Raw genomic sequence first — 19,805 nt, forward strand, 5'->3', positions numbered from 1 at the left:
AAAAAATAAAAATCATATTAAGTTTGATCAGTAATTATGCAAGGAGAAAATTAATGCTAAGGAAGGACACGGTCTGACTGAAGTTCCGTCAGACCGGACCAAACTGGACAGTCATTCAGCCTTCTTCGGCCTGATCAAATGTTCGGTCTGGTTCCAATTTGCACTTCTAACCAGACCAATGGCCGTCCATGTAAATATAATACCTTATGTTATATTATAATAACTCTCGCCTCTCCCCCCACTCTCCCTCACCCACTCCCTCTCCCTCTCTGGCTCTCTCCCCCTCTCCCTCTCTGCCTCTCACTCGCGCACTCTCGCACACTCTCCCTTTTGCACTCTCTACCTCCCACCTGCTCCTTCTCACTGTCTTCCTCTCTCCTTGCAGTCTCTCCCCCTCACACTCTCTCCGTCTCACACTCTCTTCTTCCTACCCATGCCATTTCACTCTCTCCCTCTCTCCTTGAAGTCCCTCCTGCTCGCGCTCTTTCCCGCTCACTCTCCCTCTTTTTCTCTCTCTCTCCCTCTCCTTCAATCAATCTCTCCCATGTACACTCTCTCCCTCTCTCTCTCTCTGTCTCAAACTCTCTCCCTCTTACCCACTCCCTCTCTCTCTCTCCCTCTTGCAGTCCCTTCCTCAGTCTCTCTCTCTTAGTCTTGCCTCTCATTCACCCTCTCACTGTCTCACTCTTGCCCTCTCTCTGTCTCGTATTCTCTCCGTCTTGCACTATCTCCGTCTCACTTCCACTCTCTCCTTTCCTCACTCTCATAATCTCCCTACTTTATTTCCTCCCTCTCTCCCTCTCGATTTCTCAGTCTCCCCCTCTCACACACTCCCCCTCTCAATTTCTCAGCCTCCCCCACTCACTCTCCTCCTTGCCTTCTCTATCTCTCATTATCTCACTCTCACTCTCCCTCTCTCTCGCTCTCTCCCTCTCTCTGTCTCTATCATTCAATCACTCTCACTCTCCCTCTCTCTCTAATTATCTCGCTCTCCCTCTCTCCCTTTGTCCCTCTCTCTCTCATTAGCTCTCTCTGACTCTCTCCCTCTCTCTCTCTCTCTCTCATATTAGCTCGCTCTCACTCTCCCTCTCTCTTTCTCATTATCTCGCTCTCACTTTCTCCCTCTCTCTTGCATTATGTCTCTCTCATTCTCCCTCTCTCCTTCTCTGACTCTCTTCCTTTCTTGCTCTCATTCTCTCCCTCTCTCCCTCATTATCTCGCTCTCACTCTCCGTGTCTCATTTCTCACACTTTTTCACTATCTCATTCCCTCATTCTCACACTCTCTCCTTCTCTGACTCTCTTCCTTTCTCGCTCTCATTCTCTCCCTCTTTCATTATCTACCCCTCTAACTTTCTCACTCTCTCCCTCTCTCATGCTCCAACTATTTCACTGTCTCTCTCTCTCATTCTCGCACTCTCTCCCTCTTTCATTCTCCGAATCTCTCCCTTTCTCCCCCGCTAACTTTCTCATCTCTCTCCCACTCTCATTCTCACACTCTTTCGCTCTAGAATTATATTTCTCTCACTCTTTCTCTCTCCCTCTCTCATTATCTCCCCCTCTAACTTTCTCATCTCTCTCCCTCTCTCATTCTCACACTCTTTCGCTCTTTAATTATATTGCTCTTACTCTTTCTCTCTCCCTCTCTCATTCTCACACTCTTTTGCTCTTTAATTATATTGCTCTCTCTCTTTCTCTCTCCCTCTCTCATTATCTCCCCCTCTAACTTTTCAATATCTCCCTCTCTCATTCTCACACTCTTTTGCTCTATAATTATATTCCTCTCACTCCTCTCTCTCTCTCATTATCAAACACTACTTGGCACCTGAGGCGACATTCAGATGAAGTCTAGGCAGATGCAGTGAGACGACCAAATCAACATGACATTAACTTTCACATTGACCAGTCAACCTGAGTGGACCATGACTGGACCAGACCGAGAGATGCAGTGGTCTAGCTTGGCAGGTTTAGCATCCATACTGAGCTTGTATATTAGATGGTGTTATAGACTTATTTTTCATTGAAAACATATCCCTAATCATTAATTTTTTAGTGCGCTGGCATGTGAACCAGATATGATTGCCATAAGTGATCCAATATTGGGTGACTCCAAAGAGAACAAAGAAGCAGATTTCACTCTTTGCATTTCAGATTCTTGGACCAAAACTTATGGCTACAATTGTAAGAGTAGTTTACTTCTCTCTTTTTGCAAGGCACAAGGCCAGGGTTCTCAAAATGGCTTTATCTGTTTCTCAGATGTAGCCTCCAAGATTCTTTTCTTTTTCTTTGGGCAGATCCACCACAGGCCACTTACAAACTGCACATGTTATTTTACCATGCACTAGTATACTTTTCAATTTTTTCAGTGTGGTATGTTGTCGAGCTAGCTTACTAGTATTTGTATATTCAGTTATGAATCTGAGCAACCTTAATAATTTTTTTTCTTGATGTCTCTAGGTGGAAATCAAAAACAGATTTTGTTTTCATAAGACAATGGTTTCGTGGCCAAGATGGGGGATACAGTGAGTTTCCTATCATTAAAAAATGATCCCAAAAATTAGTGGCTCAAGCAAAACTCTTAGTAAATGATAAAAGACTATTGAACCATACTTTTGAATTAGAGCATTAATCTCATGATTATCAATTCCTTTGAAAAATTCATAATCCTGCTTTGTGGTTGCCCATAGTATTCTCTGTTCAATTCATCATGTGGTACTTCAATAAAGCTATTTAAAAATAGCATATTCTCTTGGGCTACAGAAAGTTGAGGTCTTTATTTTTTCGACTTGGAAACTAAAAAGTAAGCAAAAAGAAAGTGGTGAGAGGTGCTCGCTGTACTTATACGCTCGCTTATGATTTGATGGAGAGATTATAAGTTGTCCAGGTGCTGACATTACTTAATATGCAGAAATTTCCTGAGACATCCTCAAAGAAATCTTTCCCTGATGTAAGGATGGATGCCTCACACCTGCCATAAATGATAGATTTAGCAATTTCGTCTAATTTTACAACCCCCCTTGTGTGAAAAAAATGGCTACAACTTGGGCTGTAATTTCAGCTGAATGAATTGTCTGTATCTGTTGGGCTTCTCCACAATTTGATGGAAGCATCTTTTGATCATCTTAAACGATACTCCAACTAAGGAGGCCTAGGTGTTCTGCATACCCAAGGTATGAATACGGCGCTACTAGCGAAGTGGGTGACAAGGATGATGCAGCCAAGCGAGGATCAAGTCATTCAAATCTTGAGAGACAACTATGAAGAAGGTCTAAACTGGGACAAGAAATCAGCTCCAGTCAGGGGGGCGTCCCCATTCTGGCAAGGCCTTAGGCAAATCTTCCCCAAAGTTCAGGAATTCTACTCAGCCCGAATAGGAGACGGCTCGCTATTTCGTTTCTGGACAGACCATTGGTCGACACGTGGCCTTTTTGCGAGCAACATTCCCACGGCTATCAGCACTAGTACAACGCCCCGAGGGCACAGTGGGAGAGTGTTGGGACGGCACATGGAACCCGAGGTTTGTGGGCACTCTATCAGCCCGAAGACGAACAGAGCTTTTGGACGTGCAACAAGCATTGAATCAGCTTCGAACTAGAGCCACCGTGAGTTATGGCTGGGACTGGTCCAATTCCCCCTTTACAGTCCGGAAAGCCTACGTGAGAATCTGTCAGCCAACATAGAAAATATAGAGATGGCGCACACTGATATGGTCCACCATCGGGTGTACCAAAGGAGCCGTTGGAAGAAGGGTATAAGCAGCCCAGCAGAGAGTAACGAAGGCAGAAAGTAATTTCACGGTATGTTATTTCCCTCATCTCACCCCGAGTCCCTCTTACTTCTCATCCCTTTCCCTGTGACCTAATACACTCATCCCGCATCCTCAGGGTCTCGCCCAAGCAAGGCATCATTCAGGCGAGCTGCTGTCCCTCCTTTGGAAGAAGCCTATCGCCCTCTTCATTTCCCCCTCTCACTACCTCTATTTCCCCTCTTGTTTCACAAGCGTCACGGGAGACCGTTGTGCTCTAGAAACCCTAAACGCTTCTTTGTGACGAAGGAGTTTCCTCGTCTTTTGGTGGTTGATATATTTTCCTTCTTGGTTACAAGGGGGTTTGGGACTTAGGAACGTAACACACACATGCCAAGTCATATGGCGTCTAAAGGTCCCTCTGAAACTGAAGATCTTTGGGTGGCTTGTGTTTCAAAAAAGAGTGACAACCCGAGTCTTCCGAAAGAAGATGTATCCACACACCGACAGAATGCGTATTTTGCACAGGAGGAGGAGAGGATTGTGATCACCTATTCTTCGAGTGCCCTCTTGTTCGCACAATTTGGGCTACTCGAACTCAGAAGGCGGTGAACCCGACATCAGAGGAAGCCTTCTGGGACTCAATACAGAGACGCGGCTCTAGACAAAGAGAAACAGGGGGCAAATTGTTGGCAGTGCTCTGGGGAATATGGCACACCAGAAATGACGTGATCTTTCATGGGGGGACGGCCTCTACGGATGGGCTAGCCCACGAGGTGGAAGGACTTCTGGCAGCTTGGTTCCCCTGAGTCAGGAAAAGAGAGAGGAGAGGATAAACCCCTTTGTAATAGAGCCTTACGGTTTAAGGCATGTAATCGGAGGTTGTTTACCGACCCTTTTCGGGTGACCACCTTTTTTGTTATTCAAAAAAAAAAGGATACTCCAACTATTTTCATTTTTTCTGAAAAAAATTAAGGTTTGATTGCAAAGGTCATGCGACCTTATAGCACAATTGACCCATTCGATTTCTATGGAAAAGGCGTAAGCATTACTAGAGAAGTGAGCAAAGTAAGAATGAAAAAATCTCTCAGGTGTTTGCCCATTAGATAATTCAAATAAACAGGAGCTAAATTCCAAGCATTTCTAAAGGGCTATATTTTGTGGTGAAGAGAATTTCATGCCTGAGCACAGAAGTGGTGACACACCTCCACAATAGGAATTTGTTGATACAAAAGCTTGCTGAATTCTGAGAGAAGAAACTGTTGAAAACAGACCAATGGCTATCAGTCATTGGGAGCAATAGCCTTCTATGTACTCTGGTTGAGGTATGTGGTTACCTTCCTCCTTCCTTCCTCAACACCCCCCCGCAAGCGAAGTATGGATGTCTTCCATGCCGAGCTTGGAGACAGCACGTTGAAGAAGGGGGCGGGAGAGTCCCTTGGTGAGGACGTCCGCTGCCTGGTCGGCGGATGCAACAAAGTCCAGATCAAAGATCCCTTCGTCCATTCGCTCCTTGAAAAAGTAGCGATTGCGCTCCATGTGCTTGATGCGGCCCTGTTGTCCAGGGTTCTTGGCCAGCGCAATCGTCGACTTGTTGTCGCAGTAGAAGTGAATCGGGCCAGCATACTCCACGCGGAGATCGTGAAGGATGCCATAGATCCACTGGCCCTCAGAGGCCCCATCGGCGAGTGCTCGGTACTCGGCTTCGGCACTAGAGCGGGACACTTGTCCTGCTTGCTGCTTTTCCAGCTGACGAGACTGCCAAAGACAAAAGTGCAGTATCCCGTGGTAGACCAATGATCCACAACGGAGCCGGCAAAGTCAGCATCAGTGTATACTTTCACTGTCCGGTCAGGGCTGCGAGGGAAGAGCAGGCCCTTTCCGGGGCAGCCCTTCAGGTACGCAAGAACCCGGTGGGCGGCCTGACAGTGAATCTCTCGTGGGGAGTGCATAAACTGACTGAGCAGGTTGACGGTGAAGGCGATGTCGGGCCGAGTGTGCGTCAAGTAGAGGAGCTTCCCCACCAGCTGCTGATACCGGTGGGAGTTCGTCAGCGGCGAATCCTCCCCTTTGCCCAACTTCACGTTGGGATCAATAGGAGTGCTCACCGGCGCACAGTCGGTCAGACCTGTCAGGGCCAGTAAGTCGACGGCGTACTTCTGCTGCGAGACAAAGATCCCACGAGGGGAGTAGGCCACCTCAAGACCAAGGAAGTAGCAAAGAAGACCGAGGGCCTTGATCTCAAACTCCTTAGCCAAGGCAGTGCTGAGGCGGATGGCTTCAGCAGCATCAGATCCCGTGATGAGGATGTCGTCGACGTACACGACAGGAATGGAGACACCAGTCAGGCGGTGGCAGAAGAAGAGAGAGGCATCTCCATTGCTCTGAGTGTACCCTTTGGTCTTCAGAACAGAGGAGAACCGCCCAAACCACATGCGCGGGGACTGCTTGAGTCCATAAAGGGACTTCCGCAGTCGGCACACGTGACCGGGGGGGCCGAGTGAGTAGCCCGGTGGCTGCTGCATGTACACCTCCTCCGTCAAGTCGCCGTGCAAGAAGGCGTTCTTGACGTCGAACTGGCGGATGGCCCAGTGGAAGAGCACGGCAAGCGCCAGGAGAAGACGGACAGTCTCCATCTTCGCCACTGGAGAGAACGTCTCGAAGTAGTCCACGCCATAGGACTGAGTGAACCCCCGAGCCACAAGCCGAGACTTGAGGCGTTCGAGAGTACTGTCTGCATGGTACTTCTTGGCATGTATCCACTTGCAGTCCACTACCCTCTTGCCAGGAGGGAGTGAAACGACGTCCCACGTGTGGTTCTTGAGGAGAGACTGCATCTCCTCGTCCATCGCCACTTTCCAATGAGGAGAAGCGATAGCATCGGCTAAGCGGCGAGGAATGGGATCCGACTCGATGCGGGTAAGAAACAACCGGTAGGGAGGACTCAGCCGGTCAAAGGAGAGGTAATGAGAGAGAGGATAGAGAGGGGTCTTAGTGCACTGACGAACCCCTTTCCGTAAAGCAATAGGCCAATCCAACAGGTCGTCACCTTCGACAAGAGGTGGGACTGGATCGGTCGACGGAGAATGAGCGAAAGCAAGAGGGGACTCACCGGGGGGAGCGCCAGCCGACGCACTGGGAGTCGGAGGAGACGCACCGGTGGACGAGGGGAGGCTGGAAGTGGTAGGTGGAAAAGGCTCGGAAGGAGACGAGGGGTGGTCACCGGGGGGAGACGAGGGTGACGCATCGGAAGGAGTGACCGAGACCAACGGGAGGGGAAGAGGGGCCGAAGTAGGGGAGGCCGGAAGGGAAGACGAGGTGGAGGACACGTCCAAAGGCACCGGAGGAGGAACGGATGAAGAGGAATCAAGGGGAGAGAGATCATGGATGGAGGAGGGTGAAGGGGGGTAGCGGGTTCCATGATCGGGCATGGCCCCAAGGGGGGGACCGGAGGAGCCTCATCCAACGGAAGGCGGGATGAGGTAGAGTAGTCCGCAAAGTAGGGTTCATGCTCGGCAAAGGTGACGTTTGCCGAGATGAAGAAACGCCGAGAGGGCAGATGATAGCACCGGTACCCTTTTTGGAGGGAAGAGTACCCCACGAACACACACCGGAATGCTCGGGCATCGAGCTTCGTGCGCGCTGGAGAGGTATCATGGGCGTAGGCGGTGCAGCCAAAGATACGAGGCAAGAGTCCCGTTCGCAAGGAAGCATTCGGGAAGGCCACCGTCATCCGGTCCAAGGGGCTGGAGAACTCCAGGAGCGGGGTGGAAATACGGTTAACGAAATGAGTGCTCGTCAAAACCGCATCTCCCCAATACCGCCACGGCGCCTTGGAGTCCAGCAGCAATGTCCGCGCCGTCGAGGTAACATAGCCGATCCAACGTTCAGCCATGCCATTCTGCTCTGGCGTGGCCACGCAGGAGGACTCATGTAGGATACCCCGGTCGGCAAAGGAGTCGAGGTCAGCGTTGAAGAAGTCCCGAGCATTGTCGGAACGAAAGCGCTGGATGCCTCGACCAAACTGCGTCTGTACCATGGCGCAAAAATGCCGAACATTCTGCGCAACCTCCGACTTCGCAGTCAGGAGGTAGACCCACGTATAGCGGGTAGCTTCGTCCATAAAGAGGAGAAATAGTGGTGCCCCTTCAGATTGGTCTGCGGTGCCGGCCCCCAAACATCACTGTGGACGCGGAACAGCGGAGTTGAGGTGTGAGACAGGGATGAAGCAAAAGAGGATCTGCGGTGCTTGGCTAACTGACAAGCTTCACAAATCACAGTCTTAAGGTCCACGCCCGAACACAACAACGGAAAAAGACGCTGTAAAGTCGAGAAAGGTGGGTGTCCAAGTCGCTGATGCTCCATCAGAAGGCATCCCCGACGCTGCTCAGCCACCGAGAGAAGAGTCCGGTGCACCATGAAGCACTAGGAGCAGCCTCCATCGTCCAGCAGCAGCAGTCCGTTCTCCCGCCTAATCAGTGTAGTCTGGCCCACCTTGTCAGACAGAACATGCCGTCAGGCTGGAGGTGGAAGGAACAGGAAACGGCATCAACTAAACGCTGCGGAGACATAAGAACTGCCCGCAGGTCGGGGACATGCAGAACGTTGTGGACCACACCAAGGCCGTCCACATAGACCGCCCCGATTCCGGCCACACGGAGACGTCCACCCCCGGCCGTGAGGACAGTACGGCCACCACGATGCCTCTCGTAGGATACAAACCGGGCATTGCTCGGGGTCATATGTTCGGTGGCCCCCGAGTCAAGTACCCAAGTAGTATCGGAGACGACAGGTGAGTGGAAGGCCGTATGACCACAGTACCATGCATCTGAAGAGGGAGGAGTATGAGACGCACCAAAACCGCCGAAGTAGGCCATGGACGGGTTCTGCAGGGCAGCCATCTGGTCACGAAGGCGGGCCAAATCTGCCTGAAGCTGGTCCATGGTCACTGAGGAGGTGCTGGCGGAGGACGAATCAGACTGGGCCACCATGGCCTTGCCTTCTGCGGCCTCTTTCTTCTTTCTCCAATCATTCAGTCGCTTCTTGCACTTTTTCTTCCCGTGGCCCGGTTTGCCGCAATACGAGCAAATCGTCGTCCCAGCTGGTGGAGCGGCGGAGGTGGGCGTAGGGAGGAGCGGCGGTGGCTTGCTGCCTGAAGAGTGTACAGAAGATGCGGGGGCATACAGCAGTGCGGTCAACTCACCTGGAGGGCCGGAGGAGGGAGTCCCATGGAGGAAGTGGCTTTCCTCCTCTTGGAGTTCCTTCACCAACTCCTCTAGGGCAGGAGGACCTTCCTTGCAATGCAAGGCACGACGACGGACGTCATCATACTCGCGATTCAGGCCGCTGAGGAAGCCCATGATCCGCAGAAGAAGCACATTATGGTACGTCTTGGACGTCGGGTCGTCGGGCGGTAGGTAGTAATCTACTTCGTCCCACATCTTCTTGTGGGCAAGTGCATAGTCGGGGATCGTCATCAAACCCTGACAGAGATAACTGGCCTGACATGCAAGGGAGTAAAGGCGCCACCAGTCGTTTTCCCTGCCGCAGAAGGACCGCGCCTGATCCCAGAAGCCTTTCACCGTTTTATGATGCGGAAAACGGTCACGGAATTCTGGAGATAGGGTGTACGTATACAGCCAGCCGTGGATGAACTGTTCCTCAACGTCCCACGCAGCATGGTGTGGGTGGTCGACGGTCAGTGGGTCTTCAGTGCAGTGCTTGAAGAGCTGGCGCGCCTTCAAGTTGGTCTCGACGAAGCGCATCCACTGGAGAAGATTCGGGGCCCGTAGGAGTGTCACCTCCAGGATTGACGGAAGCGGATGAGCCACCTTGTAAGACAGGGGCTTCTCCATGAAATTATGCTCAATGAACGGCATGGTGCGGCAGCGGCGCATGCGGCAGGGGCGAACAGCGGCTGCGGCTGCGGCTTGCAGCTGCGTGCGCGGCTGCGGGTTGCTGCGGCGCGCGCGGCGGCGGTCTGCTGCTGCTGCGTGCGCGGCGGCGGGTTGCTACGGTGCGCGCGGCGGCTGTCTGCTGCTGCGCGTGCGGCGGCGGCTTGCTGCGGCGTGCGCGGCGGCGGCTGCTGCTGCGTGCGCGGCGGCGGGGTGCTGCTGCGCGTGCGGCGGTGGCTGCTGCTACGTGCGTGGCGGCAGTTTGCTGCGGCGTGCTCGGCGGCGGCTGCTGCTGCGTGCGCGGTGGCGGGGTTGCTGCTGTGCGTGCGGCGGCGATGGGCGGGCGATGTCAAACCCTAGGAGAGCTCTGGAGCTCTGATACCATGTTGAGGAAGGAAGGAGGAAGGTAACCACATACCTCAACCAGAGTACATAGAAGGGTATGTATACCCTAAGAGGGAGAGAAGGATAGTTGGGCTAATGGGCTAATAGAATAGGGCCCATTAGCCCATGAGGGAGACTCTCTCACTAACAAGAAGAAACTGTTGAAAACAGACCAATGGCTATCAGTCCTTGGGAGCAATAGCCATCAATGAAGCAACCATGGCTTATTGACTCTAATAAGTTGCTTTCTTCTGTAGTTTATAGCATGCTTCTTTTTAGTGACCACAGTTATAGAAAAATAATGAAGGATCAGTTTTGGTTCATTTCTTGATGATCATACTGCACTCCCCCTAGAAGCAAAGCATAATAGCTGCTGGAATACCGAAGTGCCTTGGCCTGCCTGGCGAAGTGTATAAAGCTCACACTGGTCTCCTTTAACCAAGTAACATGCATAACCTCCTCACAAGTCGGACTCTTCTCTTGGAAGTGGAATTGAATGGGAAGAGAAATTCTTAGTTAAGCCCTATCATAATTGTGAATTCTAATATGTGAATTTTTAAGAATTAGCCAAGATCAATGGTGGTGATAGGGTATAGTGATCAGGCTCAGTCCATTGAGAAGTTTACTCAGTGTTTTACTTCATAAGAGACCAATTGCCTTGGACAAGATTAGTTGAGTCACCAATTATAGCCATATTATTCTTTTTTGTACGAGTCTCTCGTGACCACTTTTCCAAATTGTTTGGCAGAGCAGAGTCATCAAAACTACACGACAATTGTGGGACTGATACTGTCCAATAACCTGGAAATGTATGGCACCCTCAACATCAATCCAGTGGAAGTATAAAAGGTTGATAGAAGTCCATCCTAGTGAAGGTGTTTCGTCAACTTTCACTTGACTTTTTTGGCACCATGAAAAAGATTGTGCCCTGTAAAGTGAAATTTCTGAAGGAAATGTTTGGGAGATGTTAATGCTGAGTGCTCAAGTCAGAGGTCCCAGAGGCAGCACCTTAGGCAGTAAGAGCAGTTGGCTGATTGATGACTCAATCATAGCGATCAGAAAAGGTAGCTGATTTGATATTCACTTTATCTAGAGCCTCACAAACACGTTGTGCCATAGATCTGCATTATGCTTCAGAACTTGATCTGGCCACATTCAAGTTCTTAGTTCTCCATGTAATCAGAATCCTGTCGAAAGAGGCACAGCATCTGGATGTGGACCTTCTGTCCTCTGGCAAACCAGCATAATCTGCATCTAAGTAGATTTATACTAACAGACCACAACTCCGTATAAATTAAAACCTTGTTGAAGTGTATTTAAAATAACTTAAGATTCTGTTTGCAACCTAGTAATGAGAATCATGTGGAACACTCTTGTATTGACTCATTGTACTAACTGCAAAGGAAACATTTGGATAAATATGATTTAAATAAATTAGTCTGCCCACCATTGCTGGAATGAGTGCTTATCAACTGTAAAACTATTTTCACATCAACTGGGATACATATGAATCTGCAACCCGTCATTCTTGCCTCCTTGAGGAGATGATTTCTATTTTTATGTTGAGAAATGATAATGCCACTTATCGTATGGGATACTTCCATTCCGAAAAGGAATGGAAGTATTGGGTACATCGATCGGCAGCCTTCCAATGAGATATTTGGGTTTGCCACTGACAAGAGGGCAGATGACAAAGGCAGATTGGCAGCTGGTGATAGAGAAGGTTGAGCGACGGTTGAAAGGAAAGCAAGCTGAAGTGTTATCCATAGGTGTCCGGCTGGTGCTTCTGAGGTTAGTTCTATCAGATATCCCCATTTTCTATCTCTCAGTGTACAAGCTGCCAGTTGGAGTCCATCAGAGACTCGAGGGCTTGATGAGATGCTTCTTCTGGAAAGGACCCAAAAGTGACCAAAGCCGAGTTCTAGCACCAGTTGCATGGGATACCATTTGCGAGCCCCTTAAACAAGGAGGTCTGGGTGTTCTGCACAACCCTAAGTATAAATTCGGCACTATTGGCGAAGTGGGTGACAAGGATCATGCAACCATGTGAGGACCAAGTCCTACAAGGATCATGACAAAGGCTTAAGCTAGGATGAGAAAACAACCCCAGTCAGGGGGGCCGTCACTATTCTGGCAAGGTCTTAGACAAATTTTCCCCAAAGTTCGGGAGTTCTACTCAGCCCGAAGAGGCAACGGCTCTATATTTCGCTTCTGGACAGACTACTGGTCGCCATGCGCCCCCGTGCGAGTAGCATTCCCACAGCTATTTGCGCTAGCATAATGCCCTGTGACCGCAGTGGGAGAGTGTTGGGACAGCACGTGAACTCCGAGGGACGTGGGCACCCTAAATCAGACGAAAAAGATGGTTAAGCGCTCCATTTTCAGTGCGGAAAGCTTACACAGGGATCGTTCAGGGAAACGTGGAAAACCAAGACACTGTCCACACATGCCAAACTATATGGTGCCTAAAGGTCCCTCTGAAGGTGACAATTTTCGTGTGGCTTTTATATCAAAAGAGATTGGCGACTCGCGTCTTCCGCAAGCGGATGTATTCTGACGCATCGGCGGAATGTGTATTTTGCACAGTACGCATCGAGGACTGTAACCATTTATTCTTTGGGTGCCCTTACGCTCGAACGTTCTGGGCCACTTGAACACAGATGGTGGTGGACACGTCATCAGAGGAGGCCTTTTGGGAGTCCATGAAGAGACTTGGTCCTAGATGAAATGAAGTGGGGGGCTGAGCGCTGACAGTGCTTTGGAGAATTTGGCGCCAGAGAAATGAAGTGATATTTAGTGGGGGGAAGGCCTCCACGGACAGGCTAGCACATGAAGCGGAGGGACTCATGCCGTCTTGGTTCCCCCAAGCTGGGGATGGATGGGGGAAGAGGATGAATACCCATGTAATGGAGCCTTAGGGCTTGAGGCATGTATCTTTCTGGTGATCACCGATCTTTTCAGGTGACCGCCTATGTGTTTTCCAAAAAAAACCTTCGACTCCCAAAAGAACTTCAGAGTTCCCCGTGACTTAATGTTTAAATACTTTGCCGGCTCACTTGACGACTTCAGAATTCCTACACTATCATAGTCATTAATGAGAATATCATCCATATTCACAATAAGGACAGTCGGGTAACCTGAGGAACCATGTTTAATAAACAACGAATGGTCTTCATTGCTCTGTCTATTACCAAACAATTTCATGACATGGAGAACTCTTCAAGCTCTTAGATATTTATCAAGACCAAACAATCCATTCTTCAGTCTACAGACTACAAGGACACAGACCGAGCCAATTGGCGGCAAGCAACAAGCCCAGGTTCGGGTCCGCTACAGCCTAACCTAAGCGATGGGGCCCTTTAAATCTGTCCATTAAAGAAATTAAGCAGAGGATATTGTTTTACTTCTATTTTGTTCACTGTTTAAGTGACATATTCATATACATGAGAATTAAGTCACTTAAACTCACCCCGGGCCAAGGCCTAAGCCCACAGTTGTATCTCATTGGTATTTAAACCGTATGCTCATGGGAAGAATAAAAGTAATCCTTTTTTGATAACCAAAATGTGGAGGCTGGCAGCTGGTCTGTTCTGCTCCACCAGACCTAACGAAAGTGCTATGGCATAGCACGTGAAGCTCACGCGCTATGTTACCTAGACACCAACTAGGTGTTGTAACAGCTCTTGAAACCTTGGTCTATATATGTGCGTTAAAAACCTCATTGTTAATATATTGGCTTGTGTAGGGGAATGAGAAAGAATGAGAAAAAAATTTCACTTACTCTGATGGCCAAAAAGTCCTAGATTTATACACGACGGGTCCACTGGCCATTTGTGAGACCCGTTAAAAGATACAATGGTCGAAAAAATGAATAGGGATATAGATGTAATATACAGACTTACAGGGTTGAATAAGGAAAAGATGAAAAATCTTATAGCTCCGCCAACATTCACCCTCAATCTGGAGAGTGTATATTCTTCATTCCCAGCTTGCAAAAAAGGTTTTGCAAGGCAGGACTGTGGAGTCCTTCTGTGAACACGACAGCACATTGATCTTCTGACTTGACATATGGCGTAGTGATTAACCACCTTTCCAATTTCTCTTTAATGAAGTGTCGGTCCACCTCCACATTCTTGGTAGGATCATGTTGAACTAGAATTCAAGTAATCTCAATTGCAGATTTGTTGTCACAGAAGAGGTGGATAGGAGTCTTAAATGGAATTTTCAGGTCTTCCACAATGGATTTAAGCCAGAGTGCTTCACATATGCCATGCGCTATGGCACAAAATTCTCCCTCCGCACTAGATCACAACATGACCATCTATTTTTTACTTCACCAAGAGATGAGGTTGCCCTCTAGGAAAGAAAAAATTCCCTTGTAGTGGAGTGTACATCAAAAATGTTCCCTGCATAATCTGCATCAGTAAAATTTCTAGATTAGTATGTTTATTTTTCTGAAATGTAATCCCATATTCAGGGGTTCCTTTCAAGTATCTGAGTGTACGGATTACTGCAGTTTCATGTAATTCTCTAGGATCTTGCATAAGTTGACTGACAAGTCCGGCAGCATAAGAAATGTCAGGATGGGTATGAGAAAGAGAAATGAGTTTTCCCACTAGCCTTTGATACCTGGCCTTGTCAGTTGGTGGGGTATATGTTCCTAGTCCTAACTTGAGGTCAGGATCCACTGGTGAAGACACAGGTTTACAGCCAAGCATCCCCATCTCAGTTAACAAATCAAAAGTGTATTTAAGTTGGGATAATACAATCTCTCCTCCTGAGTAGGCCACTTCAATACCGAAGTTTACCTAAGCGTTTGATATCAAAATCCCTAGCTAAGTGATCATTTGACCTCTCTATTTCTGTTGGATCATCTCCAATCAAAATCATGTCATCTACCTAGACAAGTAGTATTTATGTCAACTGATGTATGTTTGATGAACAATGTGTGATCTCCATTGCTTTGTGTATAACCCATGTGTTTCATGGATTCAGTGAATTCCCCAAACCACGCTCATGGAGACTGCTTGAGTCCATACAAGGTTTTATGTAGTTTGCAGACCATATTCTGAGTTTTATCTGTGTTAAAGCTGGGGGGGATACTCATATTTATCTCCTCCTCTAAATTGCCATGTAGAAAAGCATTATTGACATCCAGTTGATGCAGATTCCATCCTTTAACCGCGGCAAGAGAAATCAGAATCTGCATTGTGTTCATTTTGGCTACTGGGGCAAACGTCTCTAGGTAGTCGATGCCAAAGGTTTGTGTGTAGCCTCTAGCAACTAGGCGGGCTTTATACCTGTCGATGTCCCCATTTGGACAATACTAAATGGTAAAAACCCACCTGCATCCTACTGGTTTTTCTTTGTGTGGTAACGGAACCAAAGACCAAGTTTGAATTTTGTGTAGAGCTGTCATTTCCTCTTCCATAGCCATCTTCCCATGGCTATTTTTCAGGGCTTTGGTCACAGTAGGGGTAGGCACTGAGCCAACTTTAGAGATAAATGCTTGATAAGGTTTGGTAAATAACCAAGGGGAGATGTATGCCTGAATAGGAAATAGAGTGTCCAATTTCCCTGTTAGGACTCTGATGTGCAAATGAAGAGGAATCGTAAACCAGGGGAAAAATTCAAGACTTAACAAGTAGTTGACCACAATTTCTATGTACGAACCAAGTGTAATACTGAGGTCTCTTATTCAGAGAAACAAAAGTAGAAGAGATAAGAGAGATATAGGGAAGAACTGTTGAACTGAAGGAAAGTAAGAAGAGGCCTGGCCGAATCGGCTGCAGCTCCTTCTCCTTCGAGCTGAAGGATCTCCGCTCCCCAGGCAGAAACAATCACTTGGAATCTTTTCTGTGTCTCGACCAGTTGTCTGCAGTTTTATTTAATGAAACCCTACCGGGCGTTAGTTGTGCGTCACACGTGCAGTCGGCGACACATGTGGAGTCCAATGTCTGCCATCCTCTTCATCCTCTGATAGGTCCGAGTAGGGACCCAATCATTCTGATACGAACCTTGATCTAGGCTCGTATCGGAAGGAGTGGAGGATGAGACGACGTAGAATTTCCCAGGGTAGAGAGGAGAAACGGGAAGGGTAGGAGAGGAGACCGAGCAGGGGAGGTAGGGATTGACCGGGGAAGAGCCGCTTGAAGACGCGGTGAAGCAGAGACGATCACGAGAATGGGGATCGTGGAGGGAGGCGGAGCGTGGATATAGAAGAGACGAGAGGGAAGGGAAAACCAACTATCACTTAAGAACCAACATCCAATCTGCCCTCCCCAGAAGGAGGGTCAGGCTATTTAAAGGAACATAAAAGGGAAACATGATGAGAATGCCCTCGACGCAGCCCGGGAGACCTATCACATTCTCACACACCATTCTGGTGAGTAGGGTGAATGAACCTGGATCGACCCTCTGATGGTATACTTGTTTACCAAATCTTTGTATTTTACCCTCACTTTATTCTAGTGCGACAGGTGTAGGACCAAGTTCACTGGTGTGTTTCGGAACTGAAGCGATTAGTGGGTCATTACTACTGTGATTCAAAAGTTCATTTAAGTGTGGACTGGTGGTTGCTGGAAGTGTCATGATTGGATCCATATTATGATCAGACTGGCTTGAAGTACTCATATAGAATGGAACGTGTTCATGGAAGCTGACATGAAGTGTCACATAGTATTTTCGGTCCTTAGGGTCATAACACCAATTCCCCTTTTGAGTCATAGAGTAACCTACAAAGATACATCTGAGTGCACGTGGCTAGAATTTCATGACAGCATAGCAATGTAGATAGGCCGTGTAGCCAAAGGTTTTAAGTGGAAGTGAGGATCATAATCGAACACTTGGTATGTGTTTTCAAGTTCGTCAATGGGACTTTTATGTCCTAGTTCTCGTGTAGGCCACATATTTAGCAAGTGCATGGTGGTCAACAAGACATCAACCCAGAGATATTTAGGCGCATGATTATGGATGAGGAGAGCCCTGGTGACGTCTAATAGAAGCCTATTCTTCCATTCAGCAACTCCATTCTGTTCTGGGGTGTTGACGCGTGATGTCTCATGCACAACTCCGTGTGTTTGGAAAAAACTGCATAACTCATAATTTACATAATCCTTAGCATTCTTGGAACAAAATCGTTGGATGATCTTGTATGTGAACCATTTGGAAAAATCTAATGATTAGTTGCACAGAGTCTGATTTCGGAGGCATAAAGAATACCCAAGTCATTCTAGTACAGTCATCTATGAAGGTGATAAACCAACGATTGGTCCCTGTTGTGGGGCCGGGAGATGGTCCCCAGATATCAATGTGAATTAATGCAAAGGGTTGTTGACATCTCTGAAGTGACGGAGGATAGCGAGCACGTGTGTGCTTAGCTATTTGACAAGTTTCACAAACAATATCCAATGGGTTTAAATGACTACAAACTTGGGGAAATAATACAGGCAATGTTGCAAGAGATGGATGTCCTAGTCGTTGATGAAGTAGGAGTGCCTCTCTTGAGGGTGACACAGTGTTGTGAAGGGCCTTTGTGACATGATTGGAGGTGGATGGGGCATGCTGCTCCTCAAAAGTAGTACAGACTGCGTCGTTTACTCCTCTTGGTAATCTGATTCACAAGAACACATCCAGTTTCAGTAAAGACCAAGTCATGCATCATTGATTCTCTCAGCCTACTCAAGGAAATTGGATTGGCGGAGAGAGACAGAAGATGAAGAGTGCCTTTAAAGGACCCGACCCTTGGGATGTGAATAGTGTCAATGGCAGTGATAGGGATGAGATGGCCATTGGCAGTTAACACTTTATGAGTAGAGGAAAACGGTGTATAGTGAATAAAAGAAATGCTTTAGCGGAGTCATGTGATCTGTGGGTCCTGAATCGAGTGTAACCATAAAGGTGCATTAGGTGCATTTTGAGATATGAAACTAGTGTAACCATAAGGGATCATACCAGGTGAGGTAGTGGAGGGTGCAACTGATGCAGTGACCATCATTCGACACATCTGATCAAGTTCCTGCTTCAACTTTTCAACCTCCTCTGCAGATATAACTGTGGTTAAAGTTGAAAGATTAGGATTTTCCCCATTTGAAGATCCTTGGTGTTGAGTAATAGTCTGTTACGATACCTTGGATCACTTATAAAAGAAAAGGGAAAAATAAGATTGAGGCATCTGCACATGGGACCACACCTGGGTCCGCACGTGTGGAGGGAATCTAAACCAAGGAGGTAACCGCCCAGGGCAGTAACTTACTGCCTGGGCTAGGAGCAGGGAGATCTTGCTCCTATATAAGGAAAAACCCTCTGAATGGGAGGGGATCGATCACTTGGAGAAAGAACATGGAGATTGGAGGCGTTGCTGAGCTGAAGCTGCATTCGGCTGGGTAGCTCGAGAAGGCGCTACGGATCTGGGATCTTACTCTATCTGAAGAATTGTATTGCTACACTACCATTGTGAGTCAATTCTATCTTTTTCAAGAATTCGTTTCTTGATTTAGTTAGAACCATATCATAGTCCTGATGGGTGATTGTTCTTGTGGAAACCTCCATGGAATCTCTTCATGCGTCTCACTTAAAAATGTCTTCTTCAGACTATATTGAGGCTTCCCGTGAAGTGTCCAACACATATCCTGCATATGACGTCACTTGCCACAGAGACTGCACCACATGTGTGCTTTGGGATCTTCTTCAGCAATGATTATCGGACCTCTTTGTTCTGTAGGCCCTTGTGATTGGCCAGCAGCCATGGTGGGAATTTTCTTTGTGGATGATTTGATCCCAAAGGCTGTTGTCTCCTGGATAGGGTCTACAATCATTGTTTATAGACGGCCCTTCTCAGATGGCAAGACTCGCTGTTTCTTCAAAAATAGGAGTTATTTCTCTACTAATGAGTAGGGTTTTAAGTGTGTCAAACTGTGCATTTATTCCTGATATAAACTTGTGCACTTTGTCTTCTAGAACATAGGATCCTTCCTCTGTGTCTAGGTTTTTCACAGGTCTGTAGTGATCTAATTCATTCCAAATTGCTTCTAGAGCCGAAGCATACTCAAGTACTTTCATACTCCCTTGGTTAAGGGTGATTGATTGCTGAAAGAGTACAACTATGCAAGCTTTATCGTGTCATTTGGAGTGGGTCTGATGGACTTTCTCCGAGACATCCTTCACGTATGGGATCGTAGTAGAGTCCGACCAATAGCGGGTTCCATGCCTTAAGCAAGGCATCTGCCTCAAGCCACCCTTCATAAAGTGGATTAAAGGAGGTTGGTGGGTATGTAGTGAGGCGTGTGAGCTTTCGTCGTTCTTGAAAGATCATCTTAATATATTCAGACCATTCTAATAAATTTGGTCCTTTCAGCTTGAAGACTTCAAGGGCTTTAGGTAAGTCATAACAGGACTTAGCATAATCAGCAGATGAGTGAACAATAACAGGGGAGATTTGAGTTCTCATACTGCCATCAATTATCTTTACCGACCAGAAGGACATCGTTAAAAACTAAGATCATACATGGAATGCCTCTCTACCCAGGTCGGATTTTCAATCAGCAAGTGAGTTCACCCTTAAACAGTATTACTGCTCAAAAAAACAGAGCAGGTTATGAGCCAAACAAGCTCTCCCAGAGAGTGGGCAATGGCTCAAGAGTGGAATCCAGCATAATGGCGTGCCCTACTGCCTTTAATGACTTAAAAAGGAAAAAACAGGCAAGTCTATTGTCTGAAGGTCACAACTCTCCTCTTACCCCCCTTATACTGCACCCAAGTGACTAGAAATGAATCAGATAAAGC

General features: G+C 47.7%; 1 protein-coding gene across 1 annotated transcript in view; it reads left to right on the forward strand.

The window, feature by feature from the left end:
- Positions 1-19,805, forward strand: part of LOC144712760 (ENHANCED DISEASE RESISTANCE protein (DUF1336)) — a 69,452-nt gene that overhangs the window by 33,200 nt on the left and 16,447 nt on the right. Inside the window, exon 11 of the mRNA XM_078587060.1 lies at positions 2,457-2,521. Coding sequence (XP_078443186.1) covers positions 2,457-2,521 — 65 coding nt within the window. The remainder of the gene's footprint in view (positions 1-2,456; positions 2,522-19,805) is intronic.

Source organism: Wolffia australiana, chromosome 15, assembly GCF_029677425.1.
Source record: "Wolffia australiana isolate 7733 chromosome 15, ASM2967742v1".
In the NCBI taxonomy this organism is placed as follows: Eukaryota; Viridiplantae; Streptophyta; class Magnoliopsida; order Alismatales; family Araceae; genus Wolffia; species Wolffia australiana.